We start from the raw sequence: 24,254 nt of genomic DNA on the forward strand, positions 1-24,254 counted from the left end.
GTGGGGTCAGCTGATTTTGACATTTACAGGGCCCAGCTGGTCGGGCCCCTGAATGGGCCTGCTCTCTCTGTGTGTGTCGTGGCTTGCAGCCTTTACAGTTAGCCTAACCACTCTACCACATTTGACTCCTACAGGCCTAAGTACTAAAGTCAGACCATAGCTGTTTTTTGGTTGGTTTAGGCCTGCTGCACATAGTTGTGGGTGTGACACATCTGCTACAGGGGAGAGAGCACTGGCCATAAAACACTGACTTCCAGCTGTGTGTGAGCGAGAAATGCATCCTGAGGGCCTGTGGCTGTGGGACTATAAAATGTCTCTGCTCTTACAAAGACTCATTGTGAAACTCTTCTTTCTCTCGCCTCTCCTCTCGATTCCTACATGGGCCCCAGGCACTGTGTGATTACAAATGCTGCTAACTGTATGTGACTTTCCGTCAAAGTGTCTGATAAATGAGATCTTTGTTTGCTTAGAGACGTTAATCAACGTGTTGTGGTCTTTAAATCTCTGGGCACAGAGAGGCTACGTCCCAAATGGCACCCGATGTCCAACCCTACGGGTCCTGGTCAAAAGTAGTGCATCCTATTCCCTATGGGTCCTGGTCAAAAGTAGTGCATCCTATTCCCTATGGGTCCTGGTCAAAAGTAGTGCACTACAAAGGGAATAGAGTGCCATTTGCGCAGAGGCGGGGCTAAATCTCTTTAAGGCCTGTTATCTTCTACACAAGTCTATTTGAAAGCTCTGAATGAGAGAACACAAAGTTCTGTGGTTGTTTTATCTGTGCATAGAAGTCGTGTGTGGGCGACGTGAGGAGCCAGACGGGGGAGTGTGATGCCTATCTTTGAGGCGACAGGATTGCTGCCTTTTTCTCCTTGTGAATCAGACAGCTGTTCTACAGCTGTGTGTGTTTGAGAGGCAGAGAAACCAACCAGTCAAGTCCCTAACCACCACGCTTCACACTGGCCCCTTTCTCTTCAACTCATCATGGCTGAGTTACTACGATGACAGATGAGACAGGAAACAGATTTCATATCCCACCAACAGATAGGAAAGAGGTGGGTGTTGCACAGAAGGTGAATACATAAGAATGTGCATCACTTTAAAGTGTGTTAAGATAAATCAAACCATACACTCATTGTTTAGTGGTAATACAGTCTTGGGGGTAATGGAGTCTTGTGAGTGAAGATGTGGGAAAGGAAATGGACACCCGTCTCCTGGGCTATACCACCTCCTGGGCTTTTTGCTTCCTTTGTGTTTTTGGTATGTTTTAAATTGCATGGTTGTGAATGTTACCAGGCCAGAGGCCACCCTGAAAAGGTGAACTTGTGAAACCATGCCTTAATTAAATAAATGTTTGAAAACCAGTCCTTTTGACTGCCTCTACTTCAGCACATATCAGACTCGTGATACTGCTTGTTGGCCGGGGACAGCCTGAGCTCCTCGCTGCAGATGATCTGATCTACAAATCACCTCACCATCCAAACCCATCGCCATCAACTAGCTCTGGTCCAGGGCATTAAGTGGGGCTTGCTAAAACTGAGCTCAGTGTTAGCAAACCGTAACAACACCCTGGACCAGAGCTAGGTGTCAAGGTGCTGATGGAGAGATTAGTGAACCTGCACATGGCCTAGCTAGGACTATGGGTTTAAAGAAACGTTTAAGTCAAGCTAAACCTTGTCGACAACGAGGCGATAGTATTGTAATACTCTTTCACACACACAAAAACCAACACCAACAAACCCACCCCGTTAGACATCTTCCTCTCTCTGATGTGCTGCCACTACACATTAAGTTTCCACTGCAATAAAAACCTAGGGATATTACACTGCTGATGTTAGTATGTAGTTCTGTTGGTGGGAGGAGGATCTCAGTTTCTCTGACTCATTTCTCGAGTTAACAGATGACTGTGTGTGAGCTGTAGGGTTGAGGGGGCGGACAGCGAAGGTAAGACTGACCCAGATTCAGCCACCCGGCCCCCCACAGACCAACCTCGCCTCAGAGATCAGCTGACTTCTCAGATGGGGAGTTTGTTAAGTGGAGCTCAGCTCTCTCCTCAAGGTCTTACCAACATCCCCAACCCAGACTCCACAGAGACAGAGCAGAAGGACTTTCTCCAGAGTGTGAGTGAGTGAATGAGTGGGAGGGAGGCTCCCACCCCCGACTCTTCACCAGAGAAAGAGCAGGACAACTTTGACTGTGTCTTTCTCCCACCCCTCACCACAGGATCTTACTCTCAGACTAACACCCAGTAAATAAGAGGCTTAGTTGGATGTTTTCCCATATGGGTGTTGGTTGTATTCTTATGGGAGTCTCCCTTCAACCCACTACATGACGACATTTAGTTCAGTTGTGTATTAKTAACTTAAAACAGTTGACAGATATGAATACAAAGGCTGAATGGGAGAGAAAAGTAAGAAGCCTCTTGGGCTATGATGACAAGAAATGGAAAACTGAATTAAATTCTTTGATTTATTTGGAACCCTCCTCCAAATGACATGTCCTTAATTTTTCATTTCACAAAATATTTACAAAAAAGATAGTTTTCCTTTTTTAAATTTTTATATTGGTCGACTGTTCTTGTAACAATGGTTCCTTTCAGGCGTTTTTGACCAATGGTTACGTCAGGCAGTCCAGTTTCTCTTTAGAAAAAGTCCATGAAAAAACCCTCAACCAGTACTTTCGCTCATCCTTTTTAAAACGGTTACCGATTATTTTATATTCCAGAGTGCTTTATAAAACTCTTCCCCGCATGCTTACAGCCGCAAACTTGAAGCAGAGAGCTTGTGTGCTTGTTGAAAGGACGTGACATCACCCTGCAGGAAGTACATCATTAACGTATTGTCACAGTCACACCCCTGGATGCTTGAGCTGATTTGTTTTGTCTGTCCAGTCCAGCCCAGCCCATATTGTGGCTCGGAGAGCCTCAGTCGTGTCTACCAGGCCAACTGGCTTTAAGACAAACATGAAACCTGCTCATATGGGGTTATTACTCATATGTCATATGGCAATAACTCACGTGTCATGATTCGTATATTAATAACTAGAAAATAAAAGGAGTCAGTCTCTTAGTCTTTCAGACGGAAGAATTTAATCCGAGGGGAAGCCTGACAGCAGGAGGGAAGGGGTTTGGATCCACTTTCCAGTGAGATGGGCATAGAGAACAGGAACAGAGAAGATCTAAAATGGAGGAGGCTTACCCCTACATCCTGAACTAGGGTCAGTCTCTGCCATTTGACCCTATGATGTTTAAGGTTAGGATTGGGGAGGGGAGGGGGGGGCGCGGATAAACTGATTGTAGACCTGTGTCTACGATCGAGGCAAATTCTACACAGAGCGAAATCCCAACACCCCCAAAGTGCATGGAGGGAGTCCCACACACACACACAGAGAAGAGAACCTGGAAGCATGAGTGTGTGTGTTCAAGCTGTACAGTACATTCCTGAACTCAGCAAGGAGAGGAGACAAAAGTGCTGCAACAAAACCAGAGCTTTAACAGTAATAAACCATCCTTCTCTTCACACATCCATCAGATACCCCATGTCCAACAGACAGAAAATAATAATTATAACAATATTATAAGGCTAATCGATCTCACTACGACAGGGAGGGAGATGTCGCTAAAACATTTTAGTTGAGCCGAACTGCTTCAGCGTCAACAGTTGCTGCACAAACACATATAATCATCATACAGTAATAACACTGTCTGTCTGACGAAGAAAACATAGAAAACTAATACATCAACCCTGCCCCCGAGTGTGGTGTGTGCGGAAATGCGTTTGAGCAGAGGATTGTCCGTATAACCTGTAGAAGTGTACTTCTGTGTGTGTAGCGGTATACATGTTCCGAATGTGTGTATGTCTGTAAGTGCATCTAATTGTGTGTGTGTGTGTGTTAAATAGTAGCGCAGTGCTAACCGGAGACCTATTTGCTTGTAGAAATGTGTGTGTTAACTGGTGACATAGTGCTTGGTGGAGGGCTGCCCATACAGCCCATAGAAGTCTGTGTGTCGGTGCGTCTGCTGTGCATCTATCCAGTCTCTGACAGCAAGCCCTTGCATGGCTGGAGCTCCAGAGGCTAGGCCGGGGGGATGGGGATAGTCCTGGGCGCTTACCCAGGGAAAGGAGCCTGAACGTGGGTAGGGCGGGTGGCCGCGGTGCCCCGACACGGAGGGTACCCCGGAGCAGTAGCAGTTATCCATGGTACACACCAGAATCTTACGCCCGCCATACTGGGGGAGCACAGCCTGCTGGGAAGAATGGGAGGAGCTACTGCCGGCAGGGGGGAAGTGGGAGGGACCGAACACAGACCCTGAATGGTGATTGGTCAGAGAACCGCTTCCACTTCCTGTTCCGCCACCTTCGCTCATGTGGGAGGGGCCACAGGGGCCCAGAGGCTGCTGATTCGAGGATTGGCCCTCTCCGGGGGCAGAGTTTGGGCCCTGGTAGGACTGCTTAGAGGAGGAAGATGAAGAGTCCTTGAACCCGGAAGCAGTGTTTTTCCCGGCGCTCCCGTTGCCTTCTGGGAACGCCGAGGAGTGTTTGCGTTTCTCCACCCCCGAGCCGAGGCCGCTGGGAGACGCAGGGACGGACTGGAGGAATGAGGAGGGAGGGTTTAGGGGGGCTGGAGGGGGGTGAGAGAGGTAGAGGAGGAAAGAGAAGAGGGGATCAGAATTACCTTGATCCACTAAGACAAACCAGATAAGGCTGTGATGGTTCTGTAAAGATAATACTCTCAATCCTACCTTCCATTGTTTTCCGTAGGCTCTTCTCTCTCTTGGAGAGTTCTGACAGGAACAGCTTAGAGTTGAGACTTCCCACCTTGTAGGGAGGGAGTGCACTGCCCACGCACGCTTGAGACCTGCAACACACGCAAATATGTATGTAACAAGCCTCGTATCTTAGCGCTCTATTAAAAGTATAGTTGCGGGACCGGAGTCTAGATGAGTGGTTAACACTCTTGCCTCCGGAACCATACGATTCCCCCTGTAGCGAGGATCCCAGTTCAATCCCTGAATGAGCCCTACGCATTTCTGCTGCTACGGCTCATATCCTGTAATAAAAACATACAAGGAGTCTGGAACTTCACCCGCCTCCCACAAACATACTGTACCTATAGTTGCAATGCGTGTAACAAGCATGACCATTATAACATGATTACAGTGGTAATGTGCATAATAAGCCTTGTGTAATCTCCTTTTTGTATCTGTAATAACATGTTTGTAATGGTCCTGTCTCTCACCGCTCCATGAGGATCTTGACAGGCTTGGTGTTCTTCATGAAGCCCAGCTCCTCAGATTTGCCAAAGGCCGTGTGGACTGAGCTGAGCAGCTTCTGGGCCTCGTGTCTCTGTTCTCCCAAAGCTAGAACCTGGCCCGCGTTCTCCTGGCAGAACCTAGAACGGGCCCGCTCTAGAACCTCCAGCGTACGGGACAAGTCTTCTTCCAAGAAGTGCTGCATCCGCAGATACTGCACACGCACCTCCTCTTTCAGCTCACACACTCGGTCCTGTAGGAGTGAACACATACACACATCATTATCTTAGTTTAATAGGATCTCTATGGTTATATACTGAACTAAAATATAAAATGCAACATGTCAAGTGTTGGTCCCATGTTTCAAGAGCTTAAATAAAAGATTGCAGAAATTTTCCATACACACTTAAAGCTTATTTTTCAAAAATGTGCACAAATTTGTTTACATCCCTGTTAGTGAACATTTCTCCCATGCCAAGATAATCCATCCACCTGACAGGTGTGGCATACCAAGAAGCTGATTAAACGGCATGATCATTACACAAGTGCACCTTGTGCTGGGGACAATAAAAGGCCACATATTTCTCAAGTTGAGGGAGTGTGCAATTGGCATGCTGACTGCAGGAATATCCACCAGAGCTGTTGCCAGAGAATTGAATGTTAATTTATCTACCATAAGCCGCCTCAATCATTTGACAGAGTTTGGCAGTACGTCCAAACGGCCTCACAACCGCAAACCACGTGAAACTACGCCAGCCCAGGACCTCCGCAGGTGAAGAAGCTGCCAGTCGAGGACTTGAGGCATCTTGTTTCTCAAACTAGACACTAAATGTACTTGTCTTCTTGCTCAGTTGTGCACCGGGGCCTCCCACTCTTTTTATACTGGTTAGAGCCAGTTTGCACTGTTTTCTGTGAAGGGAGTAGTACACAGCGTTGTACGAGATCTTCAGTTTCTTGGCAATTTCTCGCATGGAATAGCCATTATTTCTCAGAATAAGAATAGACCGACAAGTTTCAGAAGAAAGTTCTTTGATTCTAGCCATTTTGAGCCTGTAATCGATCCCTCAAATGCTGATGCTCCAGATATTCTAGTCTAAAGAAGGCCCGTTTTATTGCTTCTTTAAATCAGACCAACAGTTTTCAGCTGTGCTAACATAATTGCAATAGGGTTGTCTAATTAGCCTTTTAAAATGATAAACGTGGATTAGCTAACAACGTGCCATTGGAAAACAGGAGTGATGGTTGCTGATAATGGGCCTCTGTATGCCTATGTTGATATTCCATTAAAAAATCTGCAGTTTCCAGCTACAATAGTCACGTACAACATCAATGTCTACACTGTATTTATGATCAATTTGATGTTATTTTAAAAATGGACAAAAAAATAAAATGTTATTTTCATTCAACAACAAGGACATTTCTAAGTGACCCCAAACTTTTGAACGGTAGTGTACATACATACATACACTACCAGTCAAAAGTTTCAGAACACCTACTCATTCAAGAGTTTTTATTTTTACTATTTTCTACATTGTAGAATAATAGTGAAGACATCAAAACTAGGAAATAACACATATGGAATCATGTAGTAACCAAAAAAGTGTTAAACAAATCAAAATATATTTTATATTTGAAATTCTTCAAAGTAACCACCCTTTGCCTCAATGTCAGCTTTGCACACTCCTGGCATTCTCTCAACCAGCTTCATGATGAATGCTTTTCCAACAGTCTTCTTGAAGAGTGCTCACATATACGCTGAGCACTTGTTGGCTACTTTTTCTTCACTCTGCGGTCCAACTCATCCCAAACCATCTCAATTGGGTTGAGGTCGGGTGATTGTGGAGGCCAGGTCATCTGATGCAGCACTCCATCACTCTCCTTCTTGGTCAAATAGCCCTTACACAGCCTGGAGGTGTGTTGGGTCATTGTCCTGTTGAAAAACAAATAGCCCCACTAAGCGCAAACCAGATGGGATGGCGTATCGCTGCAGAATGCTGTGGTAGCCATGCTGGTTAAATGTGCCTTGAATTCTAAATAAACCACAGCGTCACCAGCAAAGCACCCCCACATCATCAAACCTCCTCCATGCTTCACGGTGGGAACCACACATGCGGAGATCATCCGTTCACCTACTCTGCGTCTCACAAAGACAGCAGTTAGAACCAAAAATCTCAAATTTGGAGTCAGACCAAAGGACAGATTTCCACCAGTCTAATGTCCATTGCTCGTGTTTCTTGGCCCAAGCAAGTCTCCTCTTATTGGTGGCCGTTAATAATGGTTTCCTTGCAGCAATTCGACCATGAAGGCCTGATACACACAGTCTCCTCTGAACAGTTGATGTTGAGATGTGTCTGTTACTTGATCTCTGTGAAACATTTATTTGGGCTGCAATTTCTGAGGCTGGTAACTCTAATGAACTTATCCTCTGCAGCAGAGGTAACTCTGGATCTTCCTTTCCTGTGGCGGTCCTCATGAGAGCCAGTTTCATCATAGCGCTTGAAGGTTTTTGCGACTGCACTTGAAGAAACTTTCAAAGTTCTTGCAATTTTCCAGATTGACTGACATTCATGTCTTAAAGAAATGGACTGTCATTTCTCTTTGCTTATTTGAGCTGTTCTTGTTATAATATGTACTTGGTCTTTTACCAAATAGGGCTATCTTCTGTATACCACCCCTACCGTGTCACAACAACTGATTGGCTCAAATGCATTAAGGAAAGAAATTCCACAAATTAACTTTTAACAAAGGCACACCTGTTAATTGAAATGCATTCCAGGTGACTATCTCATGGAGCTGGTTGAGATCATGCCAAGCTGTTATCAAGGCAAAGGGTGACTACTTTAAAGAATCTCAAATATATCTTGATTCGTTGAATACTTTTTTGGTTACTACAAGATTCCATACGTGTTATTTCATAGTTTTGATGTCTTCACTATTATTCCACAATGTAGAAAATAGGAAAAATAAAGAAAAACCCTGGAATGAGTAGGTGTGTCCAAAACTTTTGACTGGTACTCTATGTGTATGGATAGATGACAGATATATCATAGATATACACACATACATACACACAGAGAGAGAGTTTGAGAAATCAGACGTACCTCCACCACACACTTGTCAGAGTCCAGTTTACAGAGCTGCTCATCGATGTCCTGAACTCTCTCCTCCACCCTCTCCTGCTGCCGCAATAGATTTTGCTGTGGGAAGGGGAGAAGGGGGAGAGAGGGAGCGACGAGACAGAGAGAGCGAAAGTGGGAGAGAACGAGAAATGGTAAGTTCATAGTTTGGTTCCATAACTCTGAACAAATCAATATGATGAGTGAAGACAAACAAAACCAGCCCACTACCAAGCCTCCAGCAGGCTGAGCCAGCTAATTTAGGCTCCATCTAACAAACACACCATCTAAGGGGAAGAAGGGCTGTCATGGCAACCAATAGATATTTTCTGGTTGCATGTGTGTGAGGTATGAAGGGATGAACTGGGGGGATAGCCAGATAAATTAAATTTTAAAAAGTCAGTTAAGAACAAATTCTTATTTACATTGACAGCCTACCCCGGCCAAACCCAGATGACGCTGGGCCAATTGTGCACCGCCCTATGGGACTCCCAATCACAGCCGGATGTGATGCAGCCTGGATTCGAACCAGGTACTGCAGTGACGCCTCTTGCACTGAGATGCAGTGTCTTAGACCACTGCGCCACTCGGGAGCCCTTTGTTTAAACTTGGACACCTGTTTGCTGCGCAGCCTGCACGACTCGGGAGAGAGGGTGCGCACTGCAGCAGGGCGGGGGATGGGCAGGGAGTGTGTTGACATGGGAGGGAGAGAAAAAGTAGCCACTGACTCACGCTAGTTAAACAAACTTATAAATGCCATAGGTTATCTATCATCCCATTTGCCAGCAGTATACCACCCTGCATCCCACTGCTGGCTTGCCTCTGAAGATAAGTAGGGTTGGTCCCTGGATGGGAGACCAGATGCTGCTAGAAGTGGTGTTGGAGGGCCAGTAGGAGGCACATTTCTCTGGTCTAAAAAAAAATCTGTCAATGCCCCAAGGCAGTGATTGGGGACATTGCCCTGTGTAAGGTGCTGTCTTCCGGATGGAACGTTAAAATTGGTGTCCTGACTGTGGATCCCATGGCACTTATTGTAAGAGTAGGGGTGTTGACCCCGGTGTCCTGGTTAAATTCCCAATCTGGCCCTCATACCATCATAGCCATGTAATCATCCCCAGTTTCCAATTGTCTCATTCACCCTCCCCCCTCCGCTTCCCTGTAAGTATTCTCCAGTTTGTTGTTGTAAAAGAGAACGTGTTCAGTCAACTTACCTGTTCAAATAAGGGTTAAAAAAATATGGCAGTGGCTGTCTTTACTGTATCAAATTGATGTAAAGAAGCTAAGATTGCCAGACGTTAGCTCGCTAGGCTAGTTGAGGATATTTTGCTGCGCTCCCTGTCCTTGTATACAACTCCATTCGGATTAAACAGACTACCTGTCGGTTACTCGTTTTAGCCTAATCCTCATTTAGCCAATTCAATTCCGTAATTTTAATTATATTTTGCACTGATTAGAGATCTCCCATGTCACGTTGCTACACATGGAGCCTCCGACTGGTGCCAACAACAAGATACACGCATGAACCTATGTAGGCTACACAGTCTTTATATGGGGAACGCGTCAATAAATCTACATACAAAAGTTTGTTGGTTTATTGAATTAAGAACTTCAAATGTCATGGTATATCCGTGTGTGGCAATGTCACATAGATCATTTCAATTGAGACAAAGCCTTTTCATTGTTAAAATAGACCAATTATTTTAAAAATGTTGTATTCGAATATTAACGTCAGCTTGGATATTTGAATAACCGAGCCCATCCCTAGGGTGGAGAGCAACTGGGGGGCAGAGAGAGATTTTCCTACTCTTCGTTTCTCCTGCTGCTCCTCACCTCTTCCTCAATACTCTTTCTGAGCCCCACAAACACACATTAGGCCTACTCATGATACCGTTGTCGGTATATGAGCGGTAGATCTCAGCTTGCATTTTGACTCAAAAGGTTAGTTAACACCATCACTGTTTCCCTTTACTGTGGTAATTGTGATCGAATCAACGCAATATTTGCCACTTTCAATGCAACATACCGAAACAAACTAATCGGGAATATTCAGGAGGTGGAAACGTTCCGTGGGAATTAACGGGAATATATGCAAATTAATATGAATACTATTTAAATATGTATGTTTTTTGAATTGGATATATTTACCATATCATATGGAGACATGACAAGGTAAAAGGTTTGTTTCTAAGTAGACATTTGCAAATGATTAAATCCTTCCAAATGAAAAAAAAAGTTACGAATTGAACTTTAACTAAATGAGTTGACTCTTCACATGGGATGATTTCACTGAACAACAAAAGGGAATTTTGAATGATCCCAAAGATCCATCACATCTCCCAAAAACATTTTCAACAAACATCTGTAAAATGACAAAAGCTTTAGTTTCTAGACTGTCTTCCTCTCAGGCTTCCATGTCTTCTCCCTGGACCTCCTCAATGTCCACCTCTTGAACATCAGACTCTGAAGCCTCATCTTCACGGTCACTTTCCAACCTTGTTGAAGATGGCTGTTTGTCAGGCTCAAAAAGCCTCAAATTTGCCCGGATGGCCACCAATTTTTCAACCCTTGTATTGGTTAGCCTGTTGCGTGCTTTGGTGTGTGTGTTCCCAAACAAGGACCAGTTGCGCTCTGAGGCGGCCGATGTTGGTGGGATTTGGAGGATGATGGAGGCAACAGGGGAGAGAGCCTCAGATCCACAAAGTCCCTTCCACCAGGTGGCTGATGAGATATGTTGGCACGACTGCCATATTGCATCTCCATCGCAAAGCCCTTGCTTGGAAGTGTACTTCGCCAGACTGCCAAGAACCTTGCCCTCATACAGACAGGATGCTCTTGCCAGCATACTTGGGGTCCAACATGTATGCTGCGGCGTGTATGGGCTTTAGGCAGAAGTCTTCATGCTTTTTGATATATTTCAGAACTGCAGTTTCCTCTGCTTGGAGCAACAGTGAAGTGGGCAGGGCAGTACGGATCTCTTTTACATCTGCAAGCAGAGTCTGAACATCAGACAGGATGGCATTGTCTCCCTCAATCCATGCAATGGCTACTGCTATAGGTTTCAGGAGTTTAAGGCTGCTTACTACTCTCTCCCAAAATACATCATCCAGGAGGATCCCCTTGATGGGGCTGTCCATATTGGCAAACTGTGATATGACCATTTCTTGGAGACTCCTTCCTCTCCAGGAGACTGTCAAACATGATGACAACACCACCCCAACGGGTGTTGCTGGGCAGCTTCAATGTGGTGCTCTTATTCTTCTCACTTTGCTTGGTGAGGTAGATGGCTGCTATAACTTGATGACCCTTCACATACCTAACCATTTCCTTGGCTCTCTTGTAGAGTGTATCCATTGTTTTCAGTGCCATGACGTCCTTGAGGAGCAGATTCAATGCATGAGCAGCACAGCCAATGGGTGTGATGTGAGGGTAGGACTCCTCCACTTTCGACCAAGCAGCCATCATGTTCGCAGCATTGTCTGTCACCAGTTCAAATACATTCTGTGGTCCAAGGTCATTGATGACTGCCTTCAGCTCATCTGCAGTGTAGAGACCGGTGTGTCTGTTGTCCCTTGTGTCTGTGCTCTTGTAGAATACTGGTTGAGGGGTGGAGATGTAGTTAATTATTCCTTGCCCAAGAAAATTCGACCACCCATCAGAGATGATTGCAATACAGTCTGCTTTCTCTATGATTTGCTTGACCTTCACTTGAATTCTGTTGAACTCTGCATCCAGCAAATGAGTAGATAAAGCATGTCTGGTTGGAGGGGTGAATGCTGGGCGAAGAACATTCAGAAATCTCTTCCAATACACATTGCCTGTGAGCATCAGAGGTGAACCAGTTGCACACACCGCTCGAGCAAGACATTCATCAGCATTTCTCTGACTATGTTCCTCCATTGAGTCAAACACTTCTGATTCCAGGAGGACCTGGAATCAGGTCCTGATTCATAATTTTCAAGGTGTCTGATTCATCATTTTCACCTTGAATAGAAGTAAAGGGACTTTTGTCAGAGGTTGCTTGTTGTGAGCTCTGAGGGAACTTTATGCACTTGGCCAGATAATTCTGTATCTTTGTTGGATTCTTCACAAATGATTTGGCACAGTATTTGCAAATGTACACAGATTTTCCTTCTACATTAGCTGCAGTGAAATGTTTCCACACATCAGATAGTGCCTGTGGCATTTTCCTGTAAAGATTAGAGAAAAAAACAAGAAAAAAAATATATATATTTTTTTTAAATGACGGTATTTTATGTTTAATAATAAAAGTTCTAAATTTGCTTTGTGTAGTGCGTGACCCTAGGGTGGCAACACATATTCTAAGTGATTTCAATGGGTCTTTCTCCATTCTGATTGTTTTATACTGTTCAATGTAAAAATCATTTTCATCAATTTCTGTATTTGAGATCATTTTTACACTGCCACATAGGGCTGCACAATATGGGCAAGCAATCTGGGCCTATTTTTAACCAAATGTTGCAATTTGACTTGCGATTTAGAGCAAAACACTTGTGTTAACTGTTGGAATCATGGAAATAGAAAGTCTACTCTAATTATATAGTTAGAATTAGAGGTCGACCGATTATGATTTTAACGCCGATACCGATACCGATTATTGGAGGACCAAAAAAAGCAGATACCGACTAATCGGACGATTTTTAAAATGTATTTGTAATAATGACAGTTACAACAATACTGAATGAACTCTTATTTTAACTTAATATAATACATCAATAAAATCAATTTAGCCTCAAATAAATAATGAAACATGTTCAATTTGGTTTAAATAATGCAAAAACAAAGTGTTGGAGAAGAAGGTAAAAGTGCAATATGTGCCATGTAAGAAAGCTAATGTTTAAGTTCCTTGCTCAGAACATGAGAACATATGAAAGCTGGTGGTTCCTTTTAACATGAGACTTCAATATTCCCAGGTAAGAAGTTTTAGGTTGTAGTTATTATTGGAATTATAGGACTATTTCTCTCTATACGATTTGTATTTCATATACCTTTGACTATTGGATGTTCTTATAGGCACTTTAGTATTGCCAGTGTAACAGTATAGCTTCCGTCCCTCTCCTCGCTCCTACCTGGGCTCGAACCAGGAACACGTCGACAACAGCCACCCTCGAAGCAGCAATACCAATGCAGAGCAAGGGGAACAACTACTCCAAGTCTCAGAGCGAGTGACGTTTGAAACGCTATTAGCGCACACCCCGCTAACTAGCTAGCCATTTCACATCGGTTACAACAGCCTAATCTCGGGAGTTGATAGGCTTGAAGTCAAAAACAGCTCAATGCTTGAAGCACAGCGACGAGCTGCTGGCAAAACCTGTTTGAATGAATGCTTACGAGCCTGCTGGTGCCTACCATCGCTCAGTCAGACTGCTCTATCAAATCATAGACTTAATTATAACATAATAACACACAGAAATACGAGCCTTAGGTCATTAATATGGTCGAATCCGGAAACTATCATCTCGAAAACAAAACGTTTATTCTTTCAGTGAAATACGGAACAGTTCTGTATTTTATCTAACGGGTGGCATCCATAAGTCTAAATATTCCTGTTACATTACACAACCTTCAATGTTATGTCATAATTACGTAAAATTCTGGCAAATTAGTTCGCAACGAGCCAGGCGGCCCAAACTGTTATTTTAAGAAAGGCATTGATGTTTATGGTTAGGTACACGTTGGAGCAACGACAGTCCTTTTTCGCGAATGCCACCGCATCGATTATATGCAACGCAGGACACGCTAGATAAACTAGTAATATCATCAACCATGTGTAGTTAACTAGTGATTATGATTGATAGATTTTTTTTATAAGATAAGTTTAATGCTAGCTAGCAACTTACCTTGGCTTCCTACTGCATTCGCGTAACAGGCAGGCTCCTCGTGGAGTGCAATGTAAGGCAGGTGGTTAGAGCGTTGGACTAGTTAACCGTAAGGTTGCAAGATTGATACCCGAGCTGACAAGGTAAAAATCTGTCGTTCTGCCCCTGAACAAGGCAGTTAACCCACCGTTCCTAGGCCGTCATTGAAAATAAGAATGTGTTCTTAACTGACTTGCCTAGTTAAATAAAGGTGTAAAAAAAATATATATATACCGATTTCCGATTGTTATGAAAACTTGAAATCGGCCCTAATTAATCGGCCATTCCGATTAATCGGTCGACCTCTAGTTAGAATATAATAGTGGGCACTTTGAATACAGTGTTGTTTGACATGACAACGATGAAAATGCCAGCGAGGAGCTATTGTGATAGGGTAGGAACTAAAGTGTTGATAGGTGTTTCCTAGGGGACCCTATAAGCTTTGGCTACATTGTATGTTCTCTTAGCTACTTCATGTTCCTAACATTCTTACTTTGCGTTTACCTCTAATTTAGAAGATACTGTTGCGCAAACATGATGATTTAAGTCAACACCATCACTGGTATTATCAGGCTTTGTAGCTAATTACGCTTGCTCTTACTCAGTACATTTATTAGCTAGCTAGCGATTGGCGGCTAACAATCAGCGGCTAACAAGATTTAGGAACAACTTACTAAGAAAAGACAAACTAGCTGTTTGCAGATGTAAGAAACACAAGCTAATAGTGCAAATATAGAATGCTAGTAGGTTTATATTAAGAAGCAAAGTGGCAACTGCATCGTTGTCATCAACATTGTTCACCCACGACTGCATGGCCAGGCACGACTCCAATGCCATCATTAAGTTTGCAGACGACACAACAGTAGGCCTGATCACCGACAACGATGAGACAGCCTATAGGGAGGTCAGAGACCTGTCCGGGTGGTGCCAGAATAACAACCTATCCCTCAACGTAACCAAGACTAAGATGATTATGGACTACAGGAAAAGGAGCACGTCTCCATTCTCATCGATGGGGCTGTAGTGGAGCAGGTTGAGAGCTTCAAGTTACTTTGTATCAACAACAAACTATAATGGTCCAAACACACCTAAACAGTCGTGAAGAGGGCACGACAAAGCCTATTCCCCCTCAGGAAACGGAAAAGATTTGGCATGGGTCCTGAGATCCTCAAAAGGTTCTACAGCTGCAACATCGAGAGCATCCTGACCGGTTGCATCACTGCCTGGTACGGCAATTGCTCAGCCTCCGACCGCAAGGCACTACAGAGGGTAGTGCGTACGGCCCAGTACATCACTGGGGCCAAGCTGCCTGCCATCCAAGACCTCTATACCAGACGTTGTCAGAGGAAGGACCTAAGAATTGTCAAAGACCCCAGCCACCCCGGTCATAGACTGTTCTCTCTACTACCGCATGGCAAGTGGTGCCGGAGTGCCAAGTCTAGGACAAAAAGGCTTCTCAACAGTTTTTACCCCCAAGCCATAAGACTCCTGAACAGGTAACCAAATGGTTACCCGGACTATTTGCATTAACTATTTGCAAAAACTAACTAGCAGAAATTGTTAACAAGTTAGAAATGACTTAAACACACATTGCAGTAGACTACTATTTACTTGTTAACAAAAAATCATGCATGTCATATAAAATATATTTCCCCCACCCAGTACTGTAATCAAAATTTACCAGAAAGCATGTAGTCCTTGGCTCAGACAGTGTAGTAGTGTGGGCTCAATAGCATCTCAGTGTGCAAGATGTTGAGAATCATGTACATGTGATGAAAGAGTGCACTGTGCATGCAGAGGGTTGCAATTCCATTGAATTGGGGGTAGTTTAACCAAAATATGCCATAAGACCTAGAATTGCGTTGTGTATCCCACAAAAAAAGGTTCCCTGTTATAAGCCAACTTTTTAAAATGAATTTAAGCAAAATTCCCCAAATCCCCGGGCTTAACTTCCCACTGAAAATTTCCGGATATTTACCGTTAAGTTACAGACCCTTTGCAACCCTAGGCAGAATGCATTGGAGTAGGATTCTATTGCATTGACACGCACTACTCAGCCCGTACTCTACAAAGACTTGCGTGGCATAAACAAGCAGAGCTGCAGGAGGCCTATATGTAAATAGACCATTGTCATATATGGCTCTGTGCCATGTACTTTGAACTGGACTGTGCTTACAGCATGAGCTTGTTTTGAGATCAAAGCGAGAGCTGCATGTAGCCACGTGTCCACATTTTGTTCATATCCTTTGCTAGTTAGTGAGGTATTAGCCCAGTTATAGATACTTTGTAGTCAGCAATAGGGAAAGGGAAATGGGAATACCTAGTCAGTTGTACAACTGAACGCATTCAACTTAAATGTGTCTTCCGCATCTTACCCAAGGGGAGTGATTTCTTCCTACAAGAGCTTTTTGAAAAAGCGAGTCAGGTAAAGAGCTTCTTTATTTTGCCTTAAAAGGGGCAGTATCATATTTTGAGACAGGCTTGAATAAGCTAAGTAGCCAATAGACAGAGGGTAACATAATTTGTTTGATTCTCTGTAATAAATGGTACAGGAATAATAATGCATTTATTCTGAATTATTATTGCATGAAACAATTAAAGTCACCTCCTTGTCTGAAGGACAAGTGGTTAAACAGGTTAATGTAAAGCCCTGCACATTTTTTCCAAAAGTCTCATGGAATGTAGACCTACATTGAACACCACACATTGGCTGCTACTGTATGCTGAATGACAGAACAGCTATTTCCATGTTAAAATGTTATGGGATGTATTTTCTCCATTGTTTTTGATGGTAGGCCACTCTGATAGACCTACATTATGATCAAATGCCCACTGTTAAAATTAACTTAGTGGGTACAGCCTCAGTGTTCACAGTAAACGCCCACTGGAAGTTGCACATCACTTTAACGTTCAAATTTGTGCTCAGCAGACCTGAAATATGCTCAGTGCTTGTGCACTGCTTATAACCAACATTGAAGGAGTGTTTGCAGAGGGGCGTGGTTTATATAGCTACTCTACTGGTGCCTAAATTAGACGGTAGGGTGTCAAATATAATAAAAAGTTTACCCTATTTATCAATGGAAAAGACATACGTTTCCCCTTTCATCTGTGTCTGGTGTTAGGTAGTTACTGGCTAGCTAGGTCTTCAGCGAGCATGGAACAAAAGGATCGTTCAAAACTGACGCAGTTGTCAAGTCAAAACATCCGTCAGTGCTGCTGTGAACCGCATCACAACAGACATGACAAACGGGAGATGTATATAACAATATATAGATATAATTGATGCAATTTCAATCTTCTTTGAGTTGCTTTGTTGATCACCAAATTTGCTTGAGATGATTTGACTCCAACACCGCGTCCAAGTTGCTTGACATAAGCGTTTCAACGAGCTGTTAGTCAAGGCTCATGGATATAAGCTCCCTGACCACAAGACTGTCTTCTCAAACTTCCTGGAAGTTAGCCATGTGAGGAAAAAGTAATTTTCAGAATGACTGTGCATAAAAATATGCAACATGTGTTTTGTTTAATTCTGTTAAGTAATTTTCTTTGACCAGATTATGTTCCAACTGTAATGTTGTGTTTTCCGCAATATAATAGAATTACCGATAGCTACTCGCACTCAAACCATGAAAAGGAAAAACCAACGAGGGCGAGATGCTAAACTTAATGCCACAATATAATAACCTGTTCGTACTATCCCTATAAACAATGTCTTTTGATATTACCCTAATAAAATGTTTGGTATGGCTATTATTAGGTTTAGCTACTGCAGCTCTATAAAGGCATGAAGAATGTTTTAGGCCTACCAGAGTTACTCCTATAATCTAACAATATAATGAATTTTCTGATTGAAAATCTTTCTCTCTGTCTCTTTAGGGCTAGCCTAAGCCTCTCTTTCTTTATATAACTTAGGTAATATTAATATCATACAGTGGACCCCTAAGCCTAAAGGCCGATGAAATGTCCTGATGCATTTTGTGCTCAAATCTCTGACAGCTGAACCGTAAAGGTGGACAATTATTGTTTAGGAAAGTAAAAACGAATAAAACAGGCTATAAAGTTTTGAATATGCTACAGATCTAAAAGAAATATATCTGTTCTAGGCAGTTTAAGGACACTTAACTGTGGATAATTTGGCCAATAATGGCTTGTTTATTGATGGCGCTGGCAATGCCCAGTTGGTTTCCTTCGCTCGATCTTTCTACTCCCGGATCTGAACGGGCCTCTTGGTTCGGGACCAGGGAAAACCAGGTCTGTTTTTCCATGGGCCTTTTTGCGGAATGGGTCTGACTATACACACGTCCAATTGGAACAGGTCTCCGTCTCATTCAACATCTTCTCCACGAGGACTCCCAGTAGGGGAGGCTGCAGGGCATCTCTACCCCCGTCACGACCACCTCCACCAGACACACTTAAGCATCAGTGCATTCGCCCCGGGTTCCCGAAGTCACTCATCACATATGGAGATGGTAGTCACAGCAACAATCAGAGGATAGGAATTCACACTGTAGGTTGTTAAGCAAAACATAATGTCCTCCTAACCATTCCAATGTGGCTGTTCCCAAACACACACCCATCCACCTACACACAGAGTACTAACATACTATTGAGTCAGACACCAGAAGTAGTCGCCAATATGAGTCAGGAGAAAAGCCTGTATGACTCTGACAAGCCCCTATCTGATATCCCAAATCTGGGGATAGTTTGTCGTTTTTAAACCAACCACAGCTTTCCTTACTAGAAACCAGGAAATAAAGAGATTCACAAGAAAACTAAAAAAGAAGCCATAAACAACCATTCGTCATCCTTTTCTACCACAGAATGGAGTGAAGAATCTCACTTCACCACCCCCCCCCCACCTCTCCCCATACCACCCCCTTCTCCCGGACTGCGGACCCAGGCGAGGATGCACCTGTGCTGAGGAGATAAGGCTGGCTGAAACCCCTCATTGTTCCACCCCTCCAACACATTGTTTGTCACTCTCAACAGATGAGAGTGGGGGTTGGAATGGATCAAAATAGAAAAATGCATTCACCCAAGTATAGACTCACATCACACAAACAGACCAGGTTTTCCCGTTAGCCGGTAATAGCCGGCTTTTGGCTGATAAAATAAAAAAAAAACGATAAATTACCGCCGGCCAATTGTCCGGGACAAGAGAAAAATGCGAAATAATGCATTTTAGCCTGTTCATTGATTGAAATACCAGTCGACGCAGCTTCAACGTGTCACACAACACTTTGAAATGAGCTGCAGGGCAGTATGCATTTTGAAAACAAATATTTAAATTGTCTGAAACCTGAACATTTTACTACATATTATGAGGCATGTYTTACCTTGCTTCAAAAGTAGCCTAGCCAATGCATATGGGTCCGGTAAATTTCTTAAAATGTCCAGAAAATTGAAATGCTGCCGGTCCAATGTGAGCTGCCACATTTTCCTAACGGAAGCCCTGACACACACACACAATATTTTCCCCAATTTCAGCAGCTTTGTCCTTAACTAAAAGAAAGGGTGTAAGAGACATAATAGATCTTAATCGTACCCGTATATCGTTGCGTCGTAGTTCAACGTCGGTGACCCCGTGTCCGTGACTGGGATGACATCGCGTGAAGCAGCAGTACTGACACACGGCAGTCTGTTCTGCCTCACAGTGGTAAAGTCTGTACTCGTCGTGCTGCGGACACGTCCAGGCCTTGACCGCCTCAGCCTCCACCAGCAGGTGTCCCAGGGCGGAGCAGGGCTGCTGCAGGTGTGTCTGGACGTGGCTCTGACAACAGGGGGCGCTACATCGTAGGCACACCTTGACGGCCGGGAGCGGTGGCCCACGGCGGCACAGAATACACTGCAGCACCGGCGAGGCCGCCTTCTCTACAGACAGCGCGTTGAACTTGTCCACGATGTTGGACAGCTTGTGGTTCTTCTCCAGAGCRGGCTTCTGACTGTAGGCRTGGTTGCACTCGGGGCAGCGGACCAGTGAGGAGTCTTTAGCCCAGGCCTCTGAGATGCAGCCCCGGCAGAAGTTGTGCTTGCAGGGAAGCTGGATGGGCTCGGAGAAGACGTGCAGGCAGATGGGGCAGATCAGCTCCTCTTCGAAACAGTTCCTCCACGTCTCGGACAGGTCGGAGGTCGCCGTGTTGGAGGCCATGTTGGGAGTGGCGGACATAGACACGCGACAATGACAAGCTTCTCACATGAAAAAATAACAATCCTATGGCTCTATAGCCATATACTGAGCCCCTTGACTATAGCGCAAATGTCTTGAGGACTGTATAATGAAATGCTCTAGTCCAATATGTTAGTCCTTGAGGGATAATTGTCTATTGTGCAAGCGCCAAAAAAGTAGCAATGAAAGGTTATTTTTAATCACCAGCACCGTCAACCAGTTTAGTCCAACCGACTGATGACACTGTCAGTGAGTCTTGTGAATGTCCTCAGCTCTCTGCTATTGCTTTAAATCCAGGCAGCAGTGCACATCCTGTAGGGCAGAGCAGGTAGGCAGATTCCACAGCGACAGGCGCAGTCAGAAAAGGCCTCCGGGCAGCGATGACAACACCTCGGTGATTACAACACACAGTCCGGGCTGACGTTATGCATATTACCGTAAAGGTGTAGCAAGCCCTTCCCGTTAATCTTAAATCACACGAGTTAGGGAAGAAACGTCTGACTTTGTGCGTAATATATGCCTATTTCTGGCACCTCAATTGTTCGTATTTCCAGCTAGCTACACGTATATGCTACGGTATGATAGCAATGAAGGCACAGAGATCTACCAAGCAATACGGTTCAGACATTACACTGAATCGGTCTAAATTAGGGCCGTTTAGATGGTTACATCACCGCCAAGCTTGAATTGATTTCTATACAGCTGATGAAAGACTTCAACGCTCACCCATTACTCTCCCCTTCTGCGTAGGTCTTACTTTAGCTTGACGACTTAGCCTCGACTTCCTCGTCGGTTTATGTTTGTTTGTTCCTCAATCGATTGAAGTCCAGAAATGAACATAAGGAAAATATTACGTTGCAGAATGTATTCCTATACCCACACCCTGAATAAAGCGATTTGTAAATCGATCAAGCTTGCCCAAGGTTAATAAAACGCCGATGTTCCAATAAAGAGAATATTAATTATGTTCTTTTGTCCTCCTCCAAAAATGCACAGACTATTTTAGGTGCATTCACAATTAATATGATTATGCTCGTGACAGCTTTTTCTAAGTAGGATCTAACAAAAAAATATTATTCGGATTTGCAAATCAGATACATATGACAAGTGTCCTTCAATAAACATTGTAGCACTTTGATACTCAAGATAGCGACAAAATAACAGCCTATTTGTTTGATGTGTAATGTCGTCAGCTATGAAGCCTCCACGGGCAACGATCGCATATCTGCACACAAGGCCTCGACGTTTCTCACCAAATACTCTTTCCTCTCGGCTATGTTGGCCTTTAAAGACTTGATCAAAAATATCATACAAATACTTCGTTAGATGGCTATGTACTGCATAGTTTATGGTTTAATAGCCGACTCCAGTTCATACGCACAAAACAAAGGGTTTTTAGAATACACTGGAATGTTGGCTGCTGTGGCGAGCATTCAGATCATTAACACAGACCATCAAAACGTCTCCAGACCCAAAATGTCCTGGCTTCATTCCTTTGGTTTAATCAGAGACGGATCATGACTATTATCAACTCACATTTCGAAAAAAACAACTCTCCGCTTACTTCGTAAGCTTAATTAAATCGTTTCAATTGTCTGAGACGTCACATCACTATGTTCTGCCGCTGCACAACGCATAAATAAGGCTACGCAAGAATATTTACGACTACCACAGATTTAACATTTACATCCAATATTCTATCTAATGTATATAAAAAATATATATATAACACCCTTCTAATCTTAACTTAAAGAGGACGTCGCTATTCTGGCCTTATTCAAATGTAGCTGTCATCAGCCATCTTGCACTCCTCATTTAAAAAAGCAAGAAAGAATCCATACAGGGCCTTGGTTATTCACAAAACTCGTTTGGTTTGCTGATCACACCGAAACAAAAAGAATCCGTCGCGTTCAAACACGCCTCGCCAGTTCTTTCAGATCCAGCGGTGTATATGTGGCCATTTTCGAGGCCTTCTGTCGCGTTGTTGTTTATAGCCGAGTCCACGGCAAATTGTCTTGATCATACAAATCCAATCTGTATCTGAATTATAATTTGTGACCCTCGTTTTTAAATCGCTCTCTCCTTCTTTCTAGGGGAGCGTCGGGGAGAAGAGGAATGCTGGCTAGCTAGACTAGTCGTTCAATCGGGCTAAACATCGGCTCCCCCTCCTTCCGGCTGGTCCCGTTCCTCCTCCACCATCACGTGACCTGTCACACAACCGATGTGTGTCACGTTAACGGAAAGAGTTGGGGAGAASAGAAAAGGGGCGCGGGAGAGAGACTGGCTTTTAAAAAGCTGAATATTTGGTGCATTGTTCACGTCCATCAAACCTGATACATTGTGTGTGTGTGACACGCAATCATGCAGTACAGTCAGAAAGCTGTTTAGCAGTTACAATAAATTCATAAAACCAAATGCTTAACTTTACCTTGACTTGGAAAAGTCCCAGTGTTGGATAGGCATAGCAAGCATCCCTCTACTTTTTTGAGCCGGGTGTTTGAGTAGGCTAAACTAKGTACATGTATTTGCTAGCTAAGTGAAAGAGAAAGTAAAAAAATATAGCAAGCTCTCTCTCACTTGCTTCTCCTTAATTTATGAAGAAATTGAATTTGTTCAAAACTGTTCAACTATTGTATTTCTTGCTCTTTGAGTCAACTACTCACCATATTTTATGTACTGCAGTGCTAGCTGTAGCTTATGCTTTCAGTACTAGATCCATTCTCTGATCCTTTGATTGGGTGGACAACATGTCAGTTCATGCTGCAAGAGCTCTGATCGGTTGGAGAATGACCTCTGGAAGTTGTCATAATTACTGTATAAGTCTATGGAAGGGGGTGAGAACCATGAGCCTCCTAGGTTTTGTATTGAAGTCAATATACCTTGAAGAGGATAGAAGCTACCCTAGTGCTCCTGAGACTACTGTAGACCTTCATTGCAAAACAGTGTGTTTTAATCAATTATTTGGAATATACACTATATTTACAAAAGTATATGGACAACCCTTCAAATTAGTGGATTCGGCTATTTCAGCTACACCCGTTGCTGAAAGGTGTATAAAATCGAGCACACAGCCATGCAATCTTCATAGACAAACATTAGCAGTAGAGTTGCCTTACAGGCGAGATCAGTGACATTCAATGTGACACCACCGTCATAGGATGCCACCTTTCCAACAAGTCTGTTCCTCACATTTCTTCTCTGCTAGAGCTGCCCCTGTCAACTGTAAGCGCTGTTATTATGAAGTGGAAACTTCTAGGAGCCACCGAGTGCTGGAGCGCGTAGCGCGTATAATCGTCTGTCCTCGGTTGCAACACTCACTTCTGCCTCTGTGAGCAACTTCAGCATAAAAACTGTTCGACGGGAGCTTCGTGTAATGGGTTTCCATGGCCGAGCAGCCAGTCACAAGCCTAAGATTACCGTGCGCAATGCCAAGCATCGGCTGGACTTGTGTAAACCTCGCCACCATTGGAAACGCGTTCTCTGGAGTGAAAAATCACACTTCACCATATGGAAGTCCGACGGACGAATCTGGGTTTGGCGGATGCCAAGAGAACATTACCTGCCCGAATGCATAGTGCCAACTGTAAAGTTCGGTGGAGGAGGAATAATGGTCTGGGGCTGTTTTTCATGGTTCGGGCTAGGCCCCATAGATCCAGTGAAGGGAAATCTTAACGCTACAGCAAACAATGACATGTTAGACGATTTTGTTCTTCAACTTTGTGGCAACAGTTTGGGGAAGGCCCTTTCCTGTTTCAGCATGACAATGCCCCCGTGCACAAAGCAAGGTCCATGCAGAAATGCTTTGTCGAAATTGGTGCGAAAGAACTTGACTGGTCTGCACAGAGCCC

General features: G+C 43.8%; 1 protein-coding gene across 1 annotated transcript; it reads right to left on the reverse strand.

The window, feature by feature from the left end:
* Positions 1 to 2,452: 2,452 nt before the first annotated feature.
* On the reverse strand, positions 2,453 to 22,594 carry LOC111968147 (E3 ubiquitin-protein ligase TRIM8). The gene is made up of 5 exons (XM_023993713.2): positions 19,786 to 22,594; positions 8,350 to 8,445; positions 5,236 to 5,501; positions 4,739 to 4,854; positions 2,453 to 4,617 (listed from the first exon to the last, which is right to left on the reverse strand). Exons 1-5 carry the CDS (start codon positions 20,404 to 20,406, stop codon positions 3,944 to 3,946), a joined length of 1,773 nt encoding a protein of 590 aa, XP_023849481.1. The 5' UTR covers positions 20,407 to 22,594; the 3' UTR covers positions 2,453 to 3,943.
* Positions 22,595 to 24,254: the final 1,660 nt, after the last annotated feature.

This window comes from Salvelinus sp. IW2-2015, linkage group LG8, assembly GCF_002910315.2.
Source record: "Salvelinus sp. IW2-2015 linkage group LG8, ASM291031v2, whole genome shotgun sequence".
Taxonomy (NCBI): Eukaryota; Metazoa; Chordata; class Actinopteri; order Salmoniformes; family Salmonidae; genus Salvelinus; species Salvelinus sp. IW2-2015.